Source organism: Leucoraja erinacea, chromosome 20 (genome assembly GCF_028641065.1).
Source record: "Leucoraja erinacea ecotype New England chromosome 20, Leri_hhj_1, whole genome shotgun sequence".
NCBI classification, from domain to species: Eukaryota; Metazoa; Chordata; class Chondrichthyes; order Rajiformes; family Rajidae; genus Leucoraja; species Leucoraja erinaceus.
In genome coordinates, this window is record NC_073396.1 from 18,799,100 (window position 1) to 18,821,619 (window position 22,520).

At 50.0% G+C, this 22,520-nt stretch overlaps 2 protein-coding genes across 6 annotated transcripts in view; one reads left to right on the forward strand and one right to left on the reverse strand.

Moving 5' to 3' along the window:
- Window positions 1–920: 920 nt before the first annotated feature.
- Window positions 921–19,910, reverse strand: anks3 (ankyrin repeat and sterile alpha motif domain containing 3). 3 transcript variants are annotated; one of them, XM_055651470.1, is made up of 18 exons: window positions 19,682–19,910; window positions 19,162–19,253; window positions 18,326–18,509; window positions 16,671–16,869; window positions 15,741–15,862; window positions 14,465–14,546; window positions 13,534–13,669; window positions 12,743–12,913; window positions 11,736–11,861; window positions 10,190–10,308; window positions 9,237–9,401; window positions 8,393–8,517; window positions 7,050–7,191; window positions 5,368–5,540; window positions 4,176–4,270; window positions 3,223–3,300; window positions 2,312–2,406; window positions 921–1,692 (listed from the first exon to the last, which is right to left on the reverse strand). In XM_055651470.1, exons 2-17 carry the CDS (start codon window positions 19,193–19,195, stop codon window positions 2,315–2,317), a joined length of 2,043 nt encoding a protein of 680 aa, XP_055507445.1. In that variant the 5' UTR covers window positions 19,196–19,253; window positions 19,682–19,910; the 3' UTR covers window positions 921–1,692; window positions 2,312–2,314. The 3 variants fall into 3 exon arrangements, with proteins under 3 accessions (XP_055507445.1, XP_055507446.1, XP_055507444.1); XM_055651471.1 differs by lacking the exon at window positions 19,162–19,253 and having other exon boundaries at window positions 19,645–19,910; XM_055651469.1 differs by lacking the exon at window positions 19,162–19,253 and having other exon boundaries at window positions 19,682–19,909.
- Window positions 19,911–20,184: 274 nt separating this feature from the next.
- Window positions 20,185–22,520, forward strand: part of LOC129706870 (dynein axonemal assembly factor 8) — a 46,419-nt gene continuing 44,083 nt past the window's right edge. For 2 of the 3 annotated variants that reach the window (XM_055651459.1, XM_055651461.1), the window contains exon 1: window positions 20,693–20,801. The gene's annotated coding sequence lies outside the window, so the exon portion shown is untranslated. Of the gene's footprint in view, window positions 20,410–20,692; window positions 20,802–22,520 lie in introns of those variants that run through there. The other variant, XM_055651460.1, reaches the window with a different exon arrangement.

Below are 22,520 nucleotides of genomic sequence, written 5' to 3' on the forward strand. Positions count from 1 at the left end.
TGCCGCTGCACTATTTCCTTCCCCATTACCTAATTAGGTGATATTACCTAAACCTGAAAGGTGGCACCTTGTGTTTTACACAGTGGTTATGTTCCTGAAGAGCATCATGTGATTCAAAAACGTGCAAATTAAACATATACGTGACTACGCTGCTAAGCGTCAATTTTGTGCACACAAATTAGTTTTTGGTATTAATACAAGCGCGTTATTTCAAAAATGCATAAATCAAACATTTGTAAATCTCGAGGTGCCTGTATATGGAGGTGCAGTGAGTTGTGGGACAGATCTAGAGCAGATGAGGGCAGCTCTGATGGGCAGGCGGAGGAAGGATTGAGGAGGTAAACAAAGGGAGAGAGACCTTGGGAATGTGGGACCACGTACAGAGGAGGCATGGTACAATGCATCGCTCTTTAATAGCCATCCTAATCTTCCAGTTGTTTGCCATCTCAACTCCCTCCACCCACCCTAGTCCACCTGCACTTGGACCCCGCCAACCCCCCCCCACACCCCCCCCCCCCCCCCCCCCCCCCCGTCCGTCTCTCCCCACCGTCCTTGCAGGGCCATGCTGAGTTCTCCTGGACATTTCATCTTTATGGTCACACTGGACACTACACTGCTCCATCCACCACAAAACAGGAGGGCAGTGAACCAGACTGATGCTGCTTTCATTAGCTCATTAACCACAGCTACACAGTAGAGCCAAGCATTTAGTGAAGGGTGGGTGCACCCTAGAGGGGCTACACACCCTACCAACATATCTACGTACAAACACGGCCAACACTCGGTATGTCCCTCGCTCTGACTGGGCTGAGCTGCAATAATTATGTTCTGTTTGAAATAGATTTTAAATGGAGTCACAGAAGGGTGAGCTGATGCCAGGGTGTGAAGACATGGGCACACGCCACACACGATTACACCAGTCTCAGTCACATGGAACCTGGTTTATTTACCATCCACATGGCCTCTTGTTATATAAAGTCACAGTTCATTGGTCTAAGACATGTTCGCTGGAACATCGCAGTTCATTGATTGAAGTCCTTCCCTGATGTCCCACATTGGTCTGGGCCTCGGTGCCTGAGGCTGTGGTTCATTGGGCCATCGGCTTGTGGTCGGCACCAGTTCTGGGTCTCCATTATCCACTTGGTCTCCACTGCCGGCAGCCTCCGAGTGGGGGGGGGGGGGGCTCCGTGTGGGGGAGGGGTCCTTAGTGCTTCTCACCGCTCCTGAGGGGCTCAGCTTCCAAAGGTCACTCCTGCTTTCAATAATATTCCTCAGTATAAACACACATCATCCATATCCCTCCATTCCATGTGCCGATCCAAAATCCCTTTAAACGCTGCAATTGTCTCTGCCTACACCACAACCCTTTGGGCAGAGTGTGGATCAGAGCCTCAGCGTGCACTGTCTCGGCAGGTTGGATGCTGCAGTTTGCCACTGGCTGAACCACCATCATCTCTGGGTCCGTCATGGAGAGATGCCTGTGCTGAGAATCATCTCCCCGTCTCTACTCTGCATCACAGGAGCTCCACGTCCTGTACGTCACATCCAGGCTGGTCCCCGGCTGCTGCCCTGCTCTGGCCCTGGCCTGGACCAGCGGGGAAAGGCAGCTTTACTTCAGGGTGGAGTCTCACCCTCCGTCTCGTTAGCTGCTTCTGGATTCAGCAACTCCCTCGGTATCTGACAGTGAAGCACCTACACAGGAGGGTAATGAGGACTGTGAACAGACCACGTTGCCTGGTCTCGAGGGCCTGAGCTTTAGGGAGAGGTTGGACAGGGTGGGATTGTATTACTTGGAGCACGGGAGTATGAGGGGTGATCTTATAGAGGTGTATAAAATCATGAGGGGAATAGATAGGGTGAATGCAGTCATTTACCCAGAGGAGGGGAATCAAGAACCAGTGGACATAAGTTTAAAGTGAGAAAGGAAAGATCTAATAGGAATCTGCAGGGCACCTATTTCACACATAATGTGGTGGGTGTATGGAACGAGCTGTCAGAGGAGGCAGGTGAGGCTGGTACAATGACAATATTTAAAAGATACTTGGAAAGGTACATGGATAAGAAAGGCTTAGAGAGATATGGGCCAAACGCAGGGAAATGGGACTGGTATAAATGGAGCATCTTGGTTGGCATGGACGTGTTGAGCTGAAGGGCCTGTTTCGGTGCTGTCTGACTCTCTGTGCTTCCAGCACAGCAATCGGGGGTGGGAGATGGAGCAAGAGTGAGGGCAGGAGTGAGAGCAAGGAGGAAGGGCTCAGGGTGGGAGAGCAGACACAGACAAAGCCGGGAATGAGTGCGGTTCTTTACCCACCTGTCAGATGTCGGCATTCTGACCCCACTCTGTCCTCTTCATTTCTGCACTCAGCAGGGTTTCCAGGTTCTTTTCAACTCTCTGCACAGCTTTACCTGGAACCGTAAGAGCAGCTTGAGGCGAGGATCGAGGAGGGAGGACATTGACTCATAGATACATACTGTAGATACATAGACAATAGGTGCAGTAGGCCATTCGGCCCTTCGAGCCAGCACCGCCATTCAATGTGATCATGGCTGATCATCCACAATCAGTACCCCGTCCCTGCCTTCTCCCCATATTCCTTGATTCAGCTAGCCCTAAGAGCTCTATCTGACTCTCTTTTGAATGCACCCAGTGAATCGGCCACCACTGCCTTCTGAGTCAGAGAATTCCACAAATTCACAACTCTCTGGGTGAAATCGTTTTTCCTCATCTCAGTTCTAAATGGCCGACCCCTTACTCTTATACTGTGGCCCCTGGAGACTGGCCCGTTTACACTAAACAAATTAAAAACTAATGAGAGGTCGCCCCACCTTTGCCCCTCCATGTAAGGTGTGCAGTTGGAGGCTTGGTGTGCAGTATCAGTGACGGGGAGATTACGAGGGTTTAGTCTCAGCATTGAGCGCTCCCTATTCCTGGGCAGACGGTCCCACAGTGTTGCCCCAGCCGGGCACTGGGTCACCGCTCCCTGACCGCCACCCCCCCCCCCCCCCCATCCCCCCCCCCTCCCCCACCCCCACCCCCACCCCCCCCACCCCCATACCCCCCCCCCCCCCCCCACACACAGTACATCATGTGACACGGACCACCCCCCCCCCCCCCCCCCCACACAGTACACAAACATGTGACACGGACCCGCGTGACCCCCCCCCCCACACACACAGTACATCATGTGACACGGACCACCACCCCCCCGCACTGCTGCTCACCCATTTCCAACGTGGATTTCTTCAGTGTTGCACCGAGCTCCAGTGAGCCCAGCACAGACGCCCAGTCAGCCAGGTCCTCTGAAACGAGGAAGGACAGACGTTACTCACCCCAAGGACCCAATCACTGGTCAGACTCTCCGATAACTACACACGAGAGCTGCCATTCAACACCCACCCAACATCAGGTGAGCATTGGATCAACGCTTCTCTCCGTCTGACTGTGCAGCATCCACTCTGCTCTCCCCCCTCCACTCCCCTCCCCCAACAGTGCAACACTCATTCTGTCTCCCCCTGCCCAACCTGCCACAATGTCTGTGCCGAACATGATGCCAAGTTAAACTAATCTCCTCTGCCTGCATGTGAACAAAGCCCTCCATTCAATGTGCCGATCCAAAAGCCTCTTCGACCCCACTATCATATCTGCCCCCACCGCCACCCCTAGCAGCGCATTCCAGGCATCCACCACCCTAAAACACCCCACACATCTGCCCCTTCTCACCACAAAGCTGTGGCCTCTAGTCAATGACATTTCCACCCGAAGGAAAAGGTTCTGACTGTCTACCTTATCCGTGCCTCTCATAATTTTATAAACTTCTATTATGTTTCCCTCGGCCTCTGATGCTCCAGAGAAAACAATCCAACCCCTCTGTAGCTGGACAGAGTTGAACTATATAAAAAGCACAAAGTGCTGGAGTAGCTCAGTGGATCACACAGTTTCCCTCGAGAAGATCCTTCTGAACAAGGTTCCTGACCCAAACCGTCACCTATCCATGTTCTATGGAGATGCTGCCTGAGCCACTGAGTTACTCCAGCACTTTGTTTCTCTCCATGTAGCCCATACTCTCTAATTGAGGTATCAGTCTGGTAAACCTCCTGCACCGTCTCCGAAGCCTCCCCAACTGTGCTGTAATGGGGTGACCGGTGTGAGACCACCCTGGCGTGGCCATCCTCACCTTCCTGTGTGCGTGCCGGCGGTTTCCGAGCCTCTGTGCTCCTGCGCTGTGCAGCGCCGTCGCTGAGTCGGTGCAGCAGTTCAGACTGGCAGGCTCTGCAAGGGAGGTTACAGTGTGTGACACCGTTACTGCATGGAGCGGTTCTGTGTGACATTACTGGGACACCGTGTACTGGGACACCCCTCTCTGGCTTCCACCCTCCCCCCCCCTCCTCACTCCCCCCAGCAACATCCTCGCCCACACTCGGGGCGCAGATCACCTCTCCCGTCCCCACCTGTCCACCTCTTCACCAGCGTAGGCCTGACCAACAGTTAGCAAGCGCACCCTAACATGCTGCTGCCACTTGATTTTGCCCAGCAACCTTGTTCCCAGAATAAAATTCCCTTAAATAACACCCGTGGGAGTGAAATGCTTAATATTTCTCCACATTATGGTCTTATTCTCTCAAGAGTCACGGGTTCTCAGCTACCCAGTGTACTTCACACCCACGATGATGAGGTATTGGTGACACTGAGCGCTGCACAGCCACAGTCGTGCATACCCATAGTGATGCACACACTCAGAGCCGCAGCACGTTTCTTTAAGAGCTGCCAGCAAGGACTAGTCTTAACAGTGAGACACTGTGTGACTGGGAATCAGCACTGGGTCAGTGTTGGGGCAGCATTACTCGGGGAGACCCCACAGGCTACTCTGTGGACCACACAGCCAAGGGTCTTGCTCTGAGATTCGGTGATCCACAACACAGCTTTAACATCATTAAAGGCAACATGGCCATTTCTAGTCTCCAGACTATCAGAGTCGTTCAGCATGGAAATGTGCCCTTTGCCCCACTGTGTCCACACCAACCCTTTTGCTCATCGACACTAATCCCATTTCCTCACACTAGGTTTCCTCACACTTCTATGCCTGTCTATTTAAGAGTCTGTCTAATATTCCTTAAATGTAGTGACTGCATCCAACTCCACAACTAATTCTGGTTGCATGTGCCAGGCAGCAACCACTCTCTGTAAAACAACCTTTCCTCTCTAAACCTCCTCCCTCTCACCCAAAGAAACGCCCTCTTGTTTACGATACCCCTATCGGGGTGGAATAGCGGGCCCCTTTATGCTACTGCTACCATGGGTGTAATGGCACTAAGCTACCCCTTTATGCCCACTGTTTGATGCAGGGGTTCCTGAATGCGGTTCCTCACCTGACTTGTTCGAGGAGGACCATTGTCTCGCCACAGACTTCCTGCATCTCCTCCAGCTGCTTCTGTTGCCTCTTCCAGGCTATTTTGTCTTCCATTAAAACCCCTTCCACCACAGCCCGCAGCTCCTGTTCCTGAGATACTCGCCCGGTTAACAGCTCCACTTCTTCACACTTCTAACAGAGGGATCACAGAACATCATGCAATGATCAGAAGTTTGCTTCACCTCTTGCTGTGCAGTGTTAGAACATAACACTCCAACGATGTACAGGTTTGTAGGTTAATTAGCTTTGGTAGATTGCCAATTTCCCCTAGGATATTGGATAACGCTAGTGTACAGGGATTGCTGGTCAGCGTGCACTAGGAAGGCAGATGAGCCCGTTTCCACACTGTATCTCTAAACTAAATTTACCCCATCCCCTATCACCCAGTTTCATCCCCCCCCCCCCCCCCCCCCCCCCCTGCCCACTATCCGTTATGGTGTGACATAAAGATCTGCAAATTCTGCTCTAAAAAAAGACACAAAGTGCTGGAGTAACTCAACAGGTCGGGCAGCATCTCTGGAGGACGGATTGGCTTTGGTGGATTGTCCCTGGTGTGTAGGATAGTGCTAGTGTACGGGATCGCTGGTCGGCGCGGACTCGGTCAGCCAAAGGGCTTGTTTCCACGTTGTATCGCTAATCTAACCTAAAAAACCAATCTGCTTTAAACTTACCCCCTCTCGCCTTAGTGCTGTGCCCTCTAGTGTTGGGCATTCCCACCCTGGGAAAAAGGTTCTGTCTACCCAATCTACACCTCTCGTGATTGTGTATAGGGACAACATATACTCAAAGTCAGAGTGAGCAGATGTAGAGCGAGTGTGTCTCAGTGTACCATGTTGACAACCACCCAGAGCAACGGTGATTCTGCAGCACAATAGAGGGAGATTTACTCTGTGTCTCACATTGTCTGTCTCTAGCTTGGGAGTGTGTGGTGGCATAGTTTAGTTTAGTTTAGTTCAGGGATACAGCATGGAAACCGGCCCTTCAGTCCACCGGGTTCACGCTGACCACTGAACACCCGCTCACACTAGTTCTATGTTATCCCACTCCCGACACACTAGGGCCGATTAATCTACAAAACCCGCACGAATAAGCGAGGAAACTGAAGAATCCGGAGGAAACCCACGATGCCAAGGAGAGAACGCGCAGACTCCATACAAACAGTAGCCGAGGTCAGAGTAGAACCCGGGTCACTGGCGTGGTGAGGCAGCAGCTCTACCGTGTACACAGAGTCTACCTCCTGCTATCCCTATCCTTCAAACCACCCTGGACATCCTGCAACCAATCTACTCCTCGCCGCACTGAGTGCCCAAAGATCAGGAGATTGGGACTAACATGGAGCCAGGAAACAAGGAGCAGCCCCTTCAAATATTCAAACAGGGGCTGCATACCCTCGCACACTCCATATGTATGGGACACGGACTCTTCCAGCCCGCGGAGGACTCCATGAACCAGCTCACAAATCTGTTACAGGGGACTATTCAATGTAGCACCCTCAACCCCAGGTCCCCAATATAGAAGGAAGAATTCAAGCGGTCCCCCAGTGTAGAGGGAGATTCACCCTGTGTCTGATGTACTGTGTTTCCTAGGGGAATGAAATCCCTGGTGAAAGAGCAGACGGGTTGCTTTGTGAAATGCCGGCACCTTGTGCAGCTGGATGGCCATTTCCTGCATCTCAGTCTCCAGCCGGTCTGCGTAGACTTGCTCCAGGCTGTTGCTGAGGGGCAAGGCATTGCTGTGCCAGCGAGCGATCGCCGCCGTCATCTTCCTCTTCGGCCCAAACAACCTGCGGAGACACGGCAAGCTCACACACCCCCGCACCTTCTCCCATGGGCTTCTCCCCGCCCTCCCACCCACCCACACCCCCAGCTCCCATCCCCCCTCCTCATGCCAGCAAACCCATCTCCCTGGACCTGCACCACCTGACCCTCCACCCCAACACATACCCCCACCCCCCCACTGGCACCCACATGGTTTCCCCACATAGAAAATAGGTGCAGGAGTAGGCCATTCGGCCCTCCGAGCCTGCACCGCCATTCAATATGATCATGGCTGATCATCCAAATCAGTATCCTGTACCTGCTTTCTCTCCATACCCCCTGATCCCTTTAGCCACAAGGGCCACATCTAACTCCCTCTTAAATATAGCCAATGAACTGGCCTCAACTACATTCTGTGGCAGAGAATTCCAGCGATTCACCACTCTCTGTGTAAAAAATGTTTTTCTCAACTCAGTCCTAAAAGATTTCCCCTTTATCCTTAAACTGTGACCCCTTGTTCTGGAGTTCCCCAACATCGGGAACAATCTTCCTGCATCTAGCCTGTCCAAACCCTAAAGAATTTTGGAAGTTTCTATAAGATCCCCCCTCAATCTTCTAAATTCTAGCAAGTACAAGCCGAGTCTATCCAGTCTTTTTTCAAATGAAAGTCCTGACATACCAGGAATCAGTCTGGTGAACCTTCTCTGTACTCCCTCTATGGCAAGAATGTCCTTCCTCAGATTAGGAGACCAAAACTGTACGCAATACTCCAGGTGCGGTCTCACCAAGACCCTGTACAACTGCAGTAGAACTTCCCTGCTCCTATACTCAAATCCTTTTGCTATGAATGCTAACATACCATTCACTTCACAAAGTGCCTGCTGCACCTGCATGCCTACTTTCAATGACTGGTGTACCATGACACCCAGGTCTCGTTGCATCTCCCCTTTTCCTAATCGGTCACCATTCAGGTAATAGTCTACTTTCCTGTTTTTGCCACCAAAGTGGATAACCTCATATTTATCCACATTATACTGCATCTGCCATGCATTTGCCCACTCACCCAGCCTATCCAAGTCATTTTGCAGCCTCCTAGCATCCTCCTCACAGCTAACACTGCCCCCCAGCTCCCTGGCCGTGCCACTCCCGATATCTCCAGCTTGTCAGAGCGGTGTATGTGCAGCAGGGCCCTGGGCGATCCGGGCACCCCGCCGTTCACCTACTCACGTGATGCCCACTTCCTTCAGGTCGCTGTCAGTCAGCGTGAGGAACATACGCAGGTCTACGTCCTGCTCCTCCAGGATGTGCAGATACTTCAGGCATCCGATCTGCTCCAGGAACTCCGGCAGATCCTGCACAACGGGAACACACCGCCACTGTGAGGCACGCTCGGGGACGACGAGGGGAGGGGGGGCAGGCCGCTGGGCGCATCCCACCTGCCCCAGCTAGGGAAGTGCCAGGAAGATCCCACGTGTTTTGATGGGGAGTGATGGGGGGGTGAGTTCGGGGGGGGCAGCCATGTTTTACACAACGCACATCAGCAGCAGGTGAATGCCCCGGCTCCCAGGCTGAGACGGAGCAGACTGAGATGTAAACATTCCCCTTCCATACACCCTGCCCCACCCGCCCTGTGTCCCCAGCACAATACACAACCTCACTGCACAGGGGGATCCCAGCCCGAGTTCCCATTGGTCAATGATCATCTGTGTAAGCAGCCGAGATGTGCCTCGGTGTCTGTGAAACTGATTCCGTGCTGGGAACGTGACAGAGATAGTGACCCTGGGTCTGGGAGCAACACACTGGGGTCTGCAATAATGTTGCTGCTTGAATATATTGCTCTCTGAAAAATAACCCGACCCTGGATATGGAAAGAGTTAACACGTTTGGATTAGTACGGGTGTCAGGGATTATGGGGCGGAGGCAGTAGAATGGGGTTGAGAGGGAAAGATAAAATCATCCATGATTGAATGGCGGAGTAGACGATAGGCCGAATGACCTAATTCCGCTCCTAGAACTTATGAAGTCTCCCTCCCAGCGGTGCTGTGACCCTGTTCTCAGCACCACCTTGTACCTGTGGTCCGTGATTCCTGTCCCCCTCTTCAGATGGGATCTGTGGCTGTGAGCTGGGAGTGGTGGCAATGTCGCTGTCGCACAGCGAGCTCTCGCTGCTCCTCCCTTGGCCTCTGCGGCTTCGCAGGTGCCTTTTGTTGCCGCTGCTATTCGGCTGATCTGAATCCTTCAGGAAACACAAGGATTTGTTTTTAGGGAATGTGGTCAGTGGTACCATTGATGCAGAACATTGGACAGCAAGTCCCACTGAGCCTCATCCCATAGTCAGCGAGTGTCATTGAATTATACAATCCAACAGGGAGCAGAGGGATATTGATTACGTGCAGGCAGATGAGTTGGTCTTGGCATCATGGTCGGGCAATGGGCATGGTCTTGTGATGCACTGTCCTCTATTGTATATTCTATGAGGTACAGCAGGGAAACAGGCCATTTGGCCCGGTACTAATCCCCTCTCCCAGCACAACCCTTCGCGTACAAGATTTGAGCGCTCATCTGGATCCTTCTTAGCTGCCATCATGACCCAGCTTCCACTGCTCTCTCTGCATGTGTCCCACATACCTCCTCACTCAGGGAAAAAACTCCCCTCAGATCCTCCTTACATCTCTACCCCCTCATCTGAAATCTATGTCCTCTAGTTGTATCCACCTCTGATATGGGGAACAGTTATCCCTCGTCTACTCTCTCAATACTGCTCATAACTCTATACCTCCAACATGCCCACTCTAACTTTGTTATTTTACAAGGACTCCTCTAACATCCACTCTCATCTTGTCACTCTCCTCGACACACTCTCATCTTGTTACTCTCCAGGGACCCCCCCGGTCTAATTCTCACTCTCACCTCATGCTCCCCACGACCCCTGTGTCTCCCACTCTCACCTCATGCTCCCCACGACCCCTGTGTCTCTCACTCTCACCTCATGCTCTCCACGACCCCTGTGTCTCCCACTCTCACCTCGTTGCTCTCCAGGGACCCCTCGCGGCTGACCCCGAGGGCCCTCGCCAGTCCGTCGCTACTGCTGCCGCTGCTCCTCCGGGTGGTCACGGCATCGGTGATGCAAAAAGGATTCTCCTCTACAGCAGAGACAAACTCTCAGTCATCAATGGGACTCTGTTGCCAGACTATTACACCCCATGCTCAAACCCCAGCCAGAAAAACCTGCCCACACACCCACTTGTGCAGAAATGGGCTGGAAGACAGCAGTACCCAGACCACAGGATGAAAGGCAACTGGCAAGTGGCTGGAGTGAGGGCCACAAACAAAGACCTCGACACTAAATAACATCTTGTCACCAGCCAGCGCACAGCCTAGATGAGGAGATTCATCACACGTTCTCGCACTTGAACACTGGCTCACACACACACACTGCAGACTGTCAGCCTAACACCAATGGTGGACAAGTTACTCCGAGAGACTGGACCTATCTGCATTTGGAAAGGCGGAACGGATTGAGGATGGTCAGCATTGCTTTGTGCGAGGGAAATCTAACTGATATTTTTGAAGAGGACTGAAGGGAGCAGGGCGACAAATGGACATTTGTCTACATGGACTTTGGTATCGACCTTTGACAAGTCACGCGTGATGGTCTGGTCCAGAAGGTTAGAGCACATGGGGTCTTGAGTCATATGACTTAAATGAAATTTAACTTGGATAATGGACGTATTTGCAATGTTAAACCTGGGCAAGTCTTACACAGGGAATAGAGAGGCCCTGGTGAATGTTGTAGATCAGAGGCTTAGAGGTATAAATAAATCATTCCCTGAAAGCAGCGACAAAGTTAGACCGGGGGGGGGGGGCGGGCAAAGAAGCCATGTGGCATAGTTGTCTTCATTGGTCAAGGCATTGAGTACAAGAGTTGGAATATCATGATGCTGCTGTAAAAGACTTTTGTGAGACCGCATACAGTTGCATGCAGTTCTGGACACCACACTATAGCAAGGATGTGATTAAGCTGGAGAGGGTGCCGAAAATATTCACAAGGATGTTGCTGGGAATGGAGGGCTTGTGTTATGAGGAGAGACTGCATAGGGTTGGACTGTTTCTCTAATGTGAACAAGGCCAGGGGGTGAGCTTATATAGGTTTCTAAAATTATTGATAAGATAAATGGTCATAGTCTTTCACAGGGTAGTGGAGTTTAAAACTAGAAAGCTAAGGTTTAAGGTTAGAGGGGAAAGATTGAAAAGGCACCTGAGGGGCAAGCTTTTGATACAGAGGGTGGTGAGTAGATGGAATGAGCCGACAGAGATGGTAGAGGCAGGTACAATTACAATGTTTGAAAGACAAATTCACGTGTGGGAAAGGCTGAGGGATGTGGGCCAAATAGAGGCAAGTAGGCCTAGCTCAGGTAGGCACCTTGGTCTGCATGGATTAATTGGGCTGACAGGTCTGTTTTCACCCTGCATGACTCACTGACGCACACATGCAGCCACTCTGTCTCTCACACACGGAGCAAGGTCAGGACTGGGTGTGCGAAGGTGGGATAAGAACGGCCGGCCGAACCTTTGCTGCTGTTGCTCTCAACATCGTGCTCATTAATCGGGGAGGTGACATCGCGGTTCCGGATATTCCCGTCATCTTCATCCTGGTTGTTTTTGAACGTGACATATCCTTGAGGTGGGAGTGAGTCTGTGAAGAGGGGAGGAAGAGAGGCTGTTCAGGGGGAGTCCTGCCACTGGCTGATTACTGCAGCGTCCGTTATACTGCTCAGGCCCCATTCAGAACAAAGTTCTGTGCCTCCCCATCAGATTTGATCCACTGCAGCTGTGGTTTTGTGGCAGGCCTGCCGTGTTTTGTGGCAGGCCTGTGAGTTTTCAGTGTCAGACTGAGGGTGTTCACACTGCATAACTGAGGGAATGCTACTCTGCCAGCCGTGTTTCCTTTTGAATGGGATGTTAAACCAAGACCCCCATATTCCCACACTCCGCTAATCACATGTCAGTTTGGCCACTGTGGGCTGAACGCCTCATTTCACTGTGTCTGCCTCAAGAAACTCTGATCATGAGATACAACACAGAAACAGGCCCTTCAGCCCACCGAGTCCACGCTAACCATCGATCACCCATTCACACTAGTTCTCTGTAGAAACAAGGAACTGCAAATTCTGCTTATGGAAAAAAGACACAAAAGTGCTGGAGTAACCCAGTGGGTTAGGCAGCATCTCTGGAGAACATGGATAGGTGAAGTTTCACAGGGCTGGAGTCTCGGTGGGTTAGGCAGCATCTCTGGAGAACATGGATAGGTAACATTTCGAGTTGGCACCCTTTTTTACACTATTCTATGTTATCCTACTTAGGCATGTACTTCCTACACAGTGGAGGCAATTTACAGAAGTTAATTAACCTATAAACCTGCACTTTTGGGATGTGCACGGAAACTGGAGCACCTGGAAGAAACCCATGTAGTCTCAGGGAGAACATGAGCAGCACCCGAGGTCAGGATCGAACCCACGTCTCTGGTGCTGTGAGACAGTTGTGCCACTCCAACCAACATTATCAGCAGCATCTTACCGTACTGCCGCGCCCATCGCCCAGCTTCCAGCCGGGTGATGTGGGCTAGTGCCTGCGGCCCATCGTGAATACTGGGACCTTTGTTTCTCCGAGACTGCGGGTGCCGAGATTGCGGCTGAGGGAGATGGAACGGGGAGAACTCATCAGAGGAACTGAAGTCTTCTTCCATTCCTGCAAAAACATTGAGGTCGTCAGTTTGCTCGTTAGTGGTCAGCAGGCTGCTCACAAAGCCATGGCCTGAGATTGTCTGGCAGAAGATCACCTACAGCCCCCACCCACACGGGCTCCCTCCCCTCCCCCATCACCAGCCTGCCTTTGTATCACACACGCTCTGATTCCACAACGGTAGGAAACCAATCCCAGGAAGGGTGCAATACACAAGTATGCTCCAGTACCTCACCACCCTGCTCACCGACCCACTGACTCCATGCCCCTCTATTTTCCCAGGACAGTGGGGCCTTTAACTGGAAAGTGTAAGTTAAAAGTGGGGGGAGAGCTTTAAAAGGGACCTGAGCGGCAACGTTTTCCACATAGTGTGGTACTTTTACGAAATAAGCCGCCAGAGTGAGTGAGGTGGGTACAATGTCACAACATTTCAAAGACACTTGGACATGTACTTGCATAGGAATGGTTTGGAGGGATATGGGTTCAAGTTCGGTTAGGCAACTTGGTTGACATGGATGAATTGGACCGAAGGGCCTGCTTCAGTGCTGTATTGCTCCACTACTCTATGAAATATATCCCCCGCCTGGAGCAATCAGCAGTTCTTTGCTGGGATTCTTGCAACCCACCGGTATCCCTGCGCACCGATTTGTGCAGCGGCGCAGTGTGCAGGCCAATGAGACTGGCTATCTTCACGTATCCACACATCAGAGCCAAGGAGTGGGCTGTGTCCCCATTGTCATCCTTGATATCCACACGAACATCCTGTGTTCACAATCAGCTGGTATTAGATCGTGACACACACACATGCAGTCCCATAACACACACCCAGACAGACAGACACACAATCCCATGACATGTAGCCAGATAGACACACATACACAGTCCCACAGCACCTACCCAGATAGACACACACAGTCCCACAATACATATCCAGATGGAGAGAGGGACAAACACACTCAGTCCCATAACATGTACAGATATGCATCCGTATGTGTGCGTGCACACACCCACACACACCCACGAGACATACCCAGATAGGTGTGTGCACGCACGCACGCACAAATCCCAAGAGCACGTGTATAGGCTCTAGGTATAGGCACCATGCTCTACACCGAACCAATAACCAACGATGGTGTGTACCAGTCAGTGTATTGTGCCTGTCAATCCAGAGCACAGTGGGCACTGGCCACCAGAGTTCACCACTAATCAGCCCCTCCCCCCCCCCCCCCCCCCCCCTCAGCTGGCCATCGCCCCTCCACCCATCCCCCACCTCAGCTGGCCTTCGCCCTTCAACCCCCTCCCACTCCCCCCATCGCCCACATCAGCTGGCCCAGCAGGGCTGGTCTGATTGCTGGCTCTCAGGTGGGTGAGGCAGTGCTCACACCCTGAGACAACCTGTCAACCGGGGTTGGAAAACCAGGCACTGCTCCGACAGGGAACATCTGCTGCCTGGGTACTGGGCTGAGGGTGGCTGAACCCAGCTCCACATCACCTCCGCCCCCCATCCCACCCTGCCCCGTTATCGCGACACGAGAGGTGGGAATGAGCAGCACGCACGTGGTTCAGGAGGGACTGCACGATGATCTCGTGACCCGAGGCCGCGGCTTCCATCAGCGGTGTAAATCCATGCACGGGCTCTCTGTAACAAAGGACATCGGTGTCACCCATTCAACGCAGGGACTAAGGAGTGGACGAGGAGGGACGGTGTTGAGAAAATCAGGAAAAGGGGGACGAAGGGAAGTTAAAAAAAAGGGTGGCAGGGTGGCACAACTGCCTTACAGCACCAGAGTCCGGGGTTTGATACTGACGACGGGTGCTGTCTGTACAAAGTTTGTACATTCTCTCTGTGACCATGTGGGTTTTCTCCGGGTGATCTAGTTTTCTCCCAAACACCAAAGACATTCAGGTTTGTAGGTTAACTGGCTTTGGTAAAAATTGTAAATTGTCCCAAGTATGTACGATAGCGCTAGTGTACAGGGATCACTGGTCGACACGGACTCGGTGGGCCAAAGGGTCTGTTTCCAGGCTGCATCTCTAAACTAAACAAAGTGATAATGTTATAGTGCTGTGCAGCATTGAAGCAGACCCTTGTGCCCTTCAGACACCACCTCATCTCTTACCCAACCCTACCCTGACACACTGAAACATGGGACGGTGTGCCCTGGGAGACTGAGCTGCCAATCCTGCCTTCTCTCAACCATGTTTGCTAATAGCTGCAATATATAGAACAGTTCAGCACCAGAACAGGTCTCAGAACTGATCTTATAGGGGTGTCTAAGATCATGAGGGGAATAGATAGGGTGAATGCATAGAGTATTTTACCCAGAGTCAGGGAATCAAGCCCAGAGGACATAGGTTTAAGGGAAAAGATTTTACAGGAACCTGAGGGGCAACTTTTTTACTCAGTGGGTGGTGGGTGTATGGAACGAGCTGCCAGAGGAGGTAGTTGGGCAGGTGCTATTAACATTTAAAAGACATTTGGACAGGTGCATAGACAGGAAAGGTTTAGAGGGATATGGGCCAAACGCGGGCAAATGGGCCACTTAGATGGGTATCTTGTTCATGGACGAGTTGGGCCAAAGTGCCTGTTTACATGCTATATGACGATGAATCTCTGCTTCATTGGGCGAGATGGTTTGGATCCCAAAATTGGAAATGTCGCCAGAAGGCAGTCAGATAGAGGGTGACATTGTCCTTCCTATTATTGCTTTGGGGGGGGGGGGATGTGATAAAATGCAGGTCCAACAGAACCGCCAACAGAACCGCTGGTACATGCGACTTTACTTGCTGTGATAGAGAGTACACACGAGGAATGTGTGGTGTTTGTTCTTACTTTAAGTTTGTATCCGCCCCATTGTCCAGAAGGAACTTGACCATCTGTTGGTGCCCAGTGCTGGTGCAGTGGAACAGGGCAGTCCAGCCACGGTCATCCTTCATCTCCAGTTCAGCCCCTTGCTGCAGCAACACATGGAAAGCCATTCAGTTGGAGAATCTTACCCTCCCAGTTCAAATCCCACTGCAGCTGAAACTCCCAGTACCCTGATATTCCCAACAACGTCCTCATTTCTACTTCTGGTTAGTTTTCAGTTACAATCTTCATTTATCTATTCCCTTTCTCATTAAATAATTAAATTAACATTGTTAATGGTGCCATGTTAATCCTTGCTGGACTAACTATACATCTGAAATCTGTGTAATCGTCTCTATGGAGCTGATTTGTACTCAATGGGTCTGGCTATCTGAGAATCAAACATTTAAACTCAGAAATAAGTATTTTGGGCTTGCATTGGTGTGAGACCTGAATATTTGTTGTGCCTGGGAACAACTAGCCAGCACTGAGATGTCATGGTTACCATTACTGATACCAGCTCAACACTGCAAATGTATTTTATTTGAATTTCAAGTCCCTGGCTGTGGTGATGGGTTTGAACTTGAGTCTAGTCCTCTGGATTCCAGTCCAGTCATATAACCACTGCAGCAAGCCATGATCACAATGAATGGTGGCGCTGGCTCGTACGGCCGAATGGCCTCCTCCTGCACCTATTTTCTATGTAAGCAACAGCGGGCCAGTATCTCTATCCAAATCCAGTCATGTGGACAGGCAACAGTGGGCTGGCCAGTATCTCTATCCCAATCCAGTCATATAACCAATGCGGCAGCATATTGTTGGGCAACAGCAGGCTGCTCAGCGTCTCTACCCCAGCCCCGATCTGCCTCTGAGGGACGGTGAGGGCCAGAATCACTGAGCCCGAGGACAACTGACCTGAAGCAGGAAGTAGGCAATGCTCTCGTTGCCACAACTCGCTGCCAGCATCAAGGCGCTCTGCCCTCTCTCCGTCGTCGTGTTGACATCCACTCCCGCCTCCAACAAGAGGTGAACGATGGTGTCATGGCCGATGTATGACGCGTACATGAGCGGTGTCCACCCACCTTGGTTCTTCTGATTGGCATTGACTTCTCCTCTAGTCACAGGGATCAGTGAGAGTCAGTCCTTGATCTCAGCGCTGCCACACACACCCATCCCACAGACAGGGCCCACCGCACATCCCTCATCATCACCCCCAACAGTCCTGCCAGTGCCAAGAGGCCAGTAATTCAACTAATAACACTGCATTTTTTATCAGAGCAACTGAACTATTTTCTTTCTAGAGCCGAACGTGACAGCAACCATCTCCCAGTGTTCACCTGTCTGGATGTTCAACTGCCTTAGGTGGGCACTAGTCAGACTTGACACAACCTCTGTGTTATGGCATCAATGATGACATACTTATGTGCCCAACACTCCTTTTGAGCATACAACAAAGGACCAGGCCCTTTAGCCCACTATGTCTACACCAACCATGGTGCCATTCTAACCATCCCATCTGCCTGCCCATGCTCTGTATCACCCCATCCCCCACCTGTTTATGCATCTGTCTAATTGCCTATTAAATGTTGCTATCATATCTGATTCCACCAGTACCCCCACAACATACCATTCCAGGCACCCACCTCTCACTGTGCCCTCCAGAATTTGATATTTCCACACTGGGAAACAAACTCTGACTCTACTTTATTTATGTCACTCACAATTTTAACTTCTACTATTAAGTTACCCCTCAGCCTCCGATGCTGCAGAGAAAACATTCCAAGTTTGTCCAATCTCTCCTTATGACTAATACACTCCAATCCAGCCAACATCCTGGTAAACCTGGTCTGAAGAAGGGTTTCTTCTGCACCCGCTGAGTTTTCTCCAAAGCCCCCACATCCTTCCTGTAATACACCAGAACAGCACAAAGTACTCCAACTGTGACCTAACCAAAGTCTTATACAGTTGGAACATAACTTTCCAACTTTCATACTCAACACCCGGCCGACGAAGGCAAGCATGCTTCTTTACCACCCCATGCACTTTCAGGGAGCTATGGACTTTCACCACGTGTCCAGCCATTTACTGTATGCATTTATTTTCCTCTTGCATTTGACCTCCAAAACATCTCACACGTCGAGACTAAACTTCATCTGCTATTTCTCCACCCAAATTTCTAACCGATCTCTATTCTGCTGTATCCATTGATAATCTATCTCACTATCCATAATTCTGCCAATTTTCATGTCATCACTAACCGGACACCTACAATTTCATCCAAATCATTTATTTGTTAGAGCAAATAAAAACAGAAAATGCTGGAAGCCAGCAGCAAAAGACAGGGATGTTGATGTTTCAGATCAATAGTTCTACATCAGAACTGGAAAACTTTTTAGACTCCTGTGTCTGACAGGACATGCTTATGAAGCACATGAACTAAAGGCTACAAAATATTGATTGAGGTGGTAGTTTGCAGATCTATACATGCAATTGTAATGTTGCTTGAGAAAGAGTGCCTAAAGAAACGGTGGTGTTTCGACTGCACCTTGGCTGAAATGTCCTGCCCTTACCCATGGATCCACCCTTTGACCACATCATATTGCCCAATCGAGGCCGCTGTGTGAATGTCCAGTGGAAGGTCCAGGTCCGCACCGCCCACCAGTTGTTCAAAGCCGTGCCACATCGACAAGCTGCGATTCAGGAGCTCCGTTTCACTCGCCTCGTCACTCAGCTCAGACATGCTGCTCCCGCTTCCTGTACAATCAGAGCAGCTCGTCACAACCCTCAGCAGGGGAACAGTTCCATCCAAGATTGCAAGAAATTGCAGAGAATTGTGAATGCAGCCATTATGCAAAGCAACCTCCCTTCCATTGATTCCATCTACACTTCACGTTGCCTCGGTAAGGCCACCAGCATAATCAAAGACGAGTCTCACCCCAATCACTTCCTCTTCTCCCCTCTCACATCAGGCAAGAGGTACAGAAGTGTGAAAATGCATACCTCCAGATTCAAGGACAGTTTCTTCCCAGTTGTTATCAGGCAAATGAACCAACTAGACAGTGGTCCTGATCTACCATTTACCTCACTGGAGAACCTTGGACTATCCTTAATTGGACTTTATCTTGCACTAAGCAATATTCTTTTTATCCTGCATTTGTGCATTGTGGACAGCCTGATTGTAATCATGTATTGTCTTTCGGTGACTGGATAGCACACAACAAATAGGCTTTTCACTGCACCTGGGTACACGTGACAATAAACTAAACTAAACTGAACTAACGCACCCCGCACATCAACAGCAGGGAGATAAACCGACACCGTCCAGCCTGGGATCGGGACCTGGCATGCGCGATCAACATCCGTGGGACTATTCTCACACTCACACCAGCAAACAAGGTCTGCTTACCTACAGACTTTGGTGCCAGAATGCTCTGCATCATCAGCTGAGCTGAGAGTGTAGGAATGAGAGTTTGTGGCACAGGATGAGAATCTGAATGTCTGAGAAAGGAAAACATGAATTCTTCAGCACTGTTCATGATCTATGTCACTCAGATCCATCTAAACACGTTTAAAAGATAGTTGGAGACACAAGGAACTGCCGATGCTGGAACATTGAGCAAAACACAAAGCAGAGAAGGAGCTCAGCGGACTGTGGAGGGAAATCTGAAGAAGGGTCCTGACCCGAAATTGACGTTGTCTGTCAATTTCCCTCCACAGATGCTGCACGACCCTCTGAGCTTCTGCAGCACCTTGTGTTTTACCTCAATCGATGAGCCAAGGCAGGTGGCCCTGCTGCTGGAGGTCCGAGCACCTTCAATAACCCCTACTGTCATGGGTTAGTGTACACCTTTAATGCCTCACTACACCCGTTTCCAAGGCTTCTGCACACCTCGAATGTCTCGCTAACCCCCGTTGTCATGGGTTACCGTGCATCCTCGGCGTGTCCCTGACCCCCGTTGCCATGGGTTACTGCGCTCCCTGTGTGGCACCGATCCGTGTCCAGGAACTACTGCGCCCTTTGCCCGGATCAGAGATTGTTGCCCCTGTCTCTCACATCCTTTGAGCCACCAGTCCCCCGGATTCGCCCACTCGCTTGCTCGGTGCCTTTATAAAAACAAAATATTTGTCGTGGTAGAAAATGGCCGCCGTGGCGCTCAGCGCCGGTTCTCTTCCGGCTACACTACCCCACGTGCCGCGGATCAGCCAATCGGTAGGAACAAGGCGGGTCCCGTGCGGCCAAGAAGGATTCTCGTCGCCCGGGTGAAAACTTCTGTTCCGCTTCAAATAGCGGCGCAACTTCGGAGGACCTCCCTATTTGGCAGCTCTTTGCCACTGCGTGGAAACTTTGCCTTTACCGAAATTAAAGTATTTGACGATTATTTAATATAATTTATGATAAATAATTTAATAAAACACAACGTTTTCACATCTCATGAAGGGCAGGTACCCCTCCCGGGCCTGACAGGTAACTCCCGGGCCTGACAGGTAGCCCCAGAGACGGAGAGTAACTCCCGGGGACAAACACATATTTATTTTCTCCAGAGATGCTGTCCGACCCGCTGTGTTACTCCAGCGTTATATGTCTTCGCTTTAAACCAGCATCTGTAGTTCCTTCCTACACATTTCGACTGCTCAACTGCGAAATCTCCGCAAGGTATGACTACTTTGAAGAACAAACCCTCCTCCTCTCTCCGCCGAGAGTTCTGCAACGTCTATATCTCACGTTTCCCTTTCCCCTGACTCTCACTCTGCAGAAGGGTCCCCGACCAGAAACGTCAACGATTCCTTTTCGCCAGCTGTCTGACCCGCAGAGTTACACCAGCTTTGTGTGTCTATCTTCGGAGCTTGCCGGCTGGAGGACCAGGGCGCCCTCTGTGGAGGCCAGGAGCTCTATCTCGACAAGAGTGACCTCGTCGTTAGTTGTCCCTCAAAACAGGCGGGCACGTGACCGGCCGTTGGCGTCCCGTTGTCAAGGCAACGGGTCCCAGTGACAGCCGCCATCTTATACCGGGTGATTTCAAACCGTCGGCAGAGATGTGGATGGAGGTGAGGCGTCGGGCAGCTGGGCGCCCAGCAACAGCCCTTCCTCTCCGGGGGACGGAGGCACGGGACAGGGAGGGAGGAACGGGACAGGGAAGGAGGAATGGGACAGGGAAGGAGCAATGAAATAGATACAGGGGATGGCGAGTGGGAGTGGGCGGCGGCTTTGATGAGGGAAAGGGGCAAGAGAGGGGGAGTGGGGAAGAAGAGGGGCAATTTGGGAATTAGTAAGCAAGAGGCAAGGGATGAAATTGTAAGGTGAAGTGGGATCTAAGACAGCAATGTTACAAAATTTTGATATTTAAAAAATCAAGTCTGCAATTTATCCCATCAGATAAAGCATAAATAAGTTTAATTTGACACAGAATTCACTTTCATATCCTCAGTATTAAAAAAGTTATGGCCATTTTCATACTCGGAAATTAGCTTTTCCGTGGACTTAACACAAAAGCTGTGATCGAGGACAGTCAAAAGCCCATCTTTCTTAAAAATCAAGAGAACTGAATGAAATGTTCAGTTATTATAGATTGAAGCATTCTGAAACAAATATAAAACATCTTACTTGGATGACCTGAATTTAAAGCATATAATTAGTTAATTACCTAATTGCAGTTAATTACAAAATTGACCGTTGTGATGGAAATAGTAATAAACACCCAGACTGCCTTGAAAATTCAAAAGTGTGATATTCTCAAGATTGAACTTCAATATTATTGTATTATATGCTGTAAGTCCGTAACAGATAGGTAAATAAATTACAATTTCTAGCAATAGACCAAGTCTTTATGGAGAAGATCAGTTGCTAGCTGGTACATTGGCATATCATGATCAGTAGCATCATCATACTCCTCAGATTGTAACCTGTGTAACCTTTGTACACCTTGGTTTTCCTCAACTTTTCAATTTTGGCATTGTAAACTACAAGTTTTTGTTCTTCAAAACACGCTTGACATGCCTTTCTGCCCACTACTTTCCCCATTAAGAATGTTCTGTAGATTCCATTTCTTAAGAAAATGATATATGATGTATTAAAGTAAGTATCCAAATAACAAACTAATCCCATTCACACAAGAATTCACAATATAACATGATTTTTAAATCTCACTGTCATGAATTTATATGCCAGATGGAAGGAATTTAATGTTTAATTCCCATAAATTAATCTAGAAACATCCACTCAATATAATTAAAATTATTATTTTTTTGCACAATACATGGGACTAAAACTGATATTTAGTATAAAAATATTGACTATGGGTAGACAATAACACAAAATATAGACGATTTAGATACTCTTATGACATGATTGTCCAAAAAAAAGAGCATTTAAATCATCTTGCGAGTGGGTTTTTCTGGAACGCGATCGATTGGAACGTTGTATTTGCGGTGAATTTGAACCCCATATCGGCAGGAAAAACACTGCCGGTTCGTATGGGGCCCAAATCACATTTTCGCATCGTAAAATTTGATTAAAGCCATCCCAAAAAACAAAATTATATGTAAAATACACGACTTACATTTAGTTTTGCCCCGTCCATGCGATCTGTCACGTTGTAGGCTTTAAGGGCGTTAAAATTCGCTTTTTATTTTAATGTAATTATTAAATTGTCTCGCAATTAAAAAAACGGAACGGAAGTCGGATCAATTTTTCTTCAGCAGCTGGCAGCCCAGGGAAGTCCGCCTCCAATAAGCAGTAGAAAACAACATTTTAATCCGGCCCCACCC

Excerpts from the sequence above, each read along its gene's own strand:
- anks3 (XM_055651469.1), bottom strand. The coding sequence starts at position 19,718 with ATGGCAACGGGGGTCAGGGACACGCCGAGGATGCACG. Across the intron at positions 18,510-19,681 it reads GGACACGCCGAGGATGCACG|GAAGCGGGAGCAGCATGTCT; the intron begins GTAACCCATGAC and ends CTGATTGTACAG. Across the intron at positions 13,670-14,464 it reads TGCAGTCCCTCCTGAACCAC|GATGTTCGTGTGGATATCAA; the intron begins GTGCGTGCTGCT and ends TTGTGAACACAG.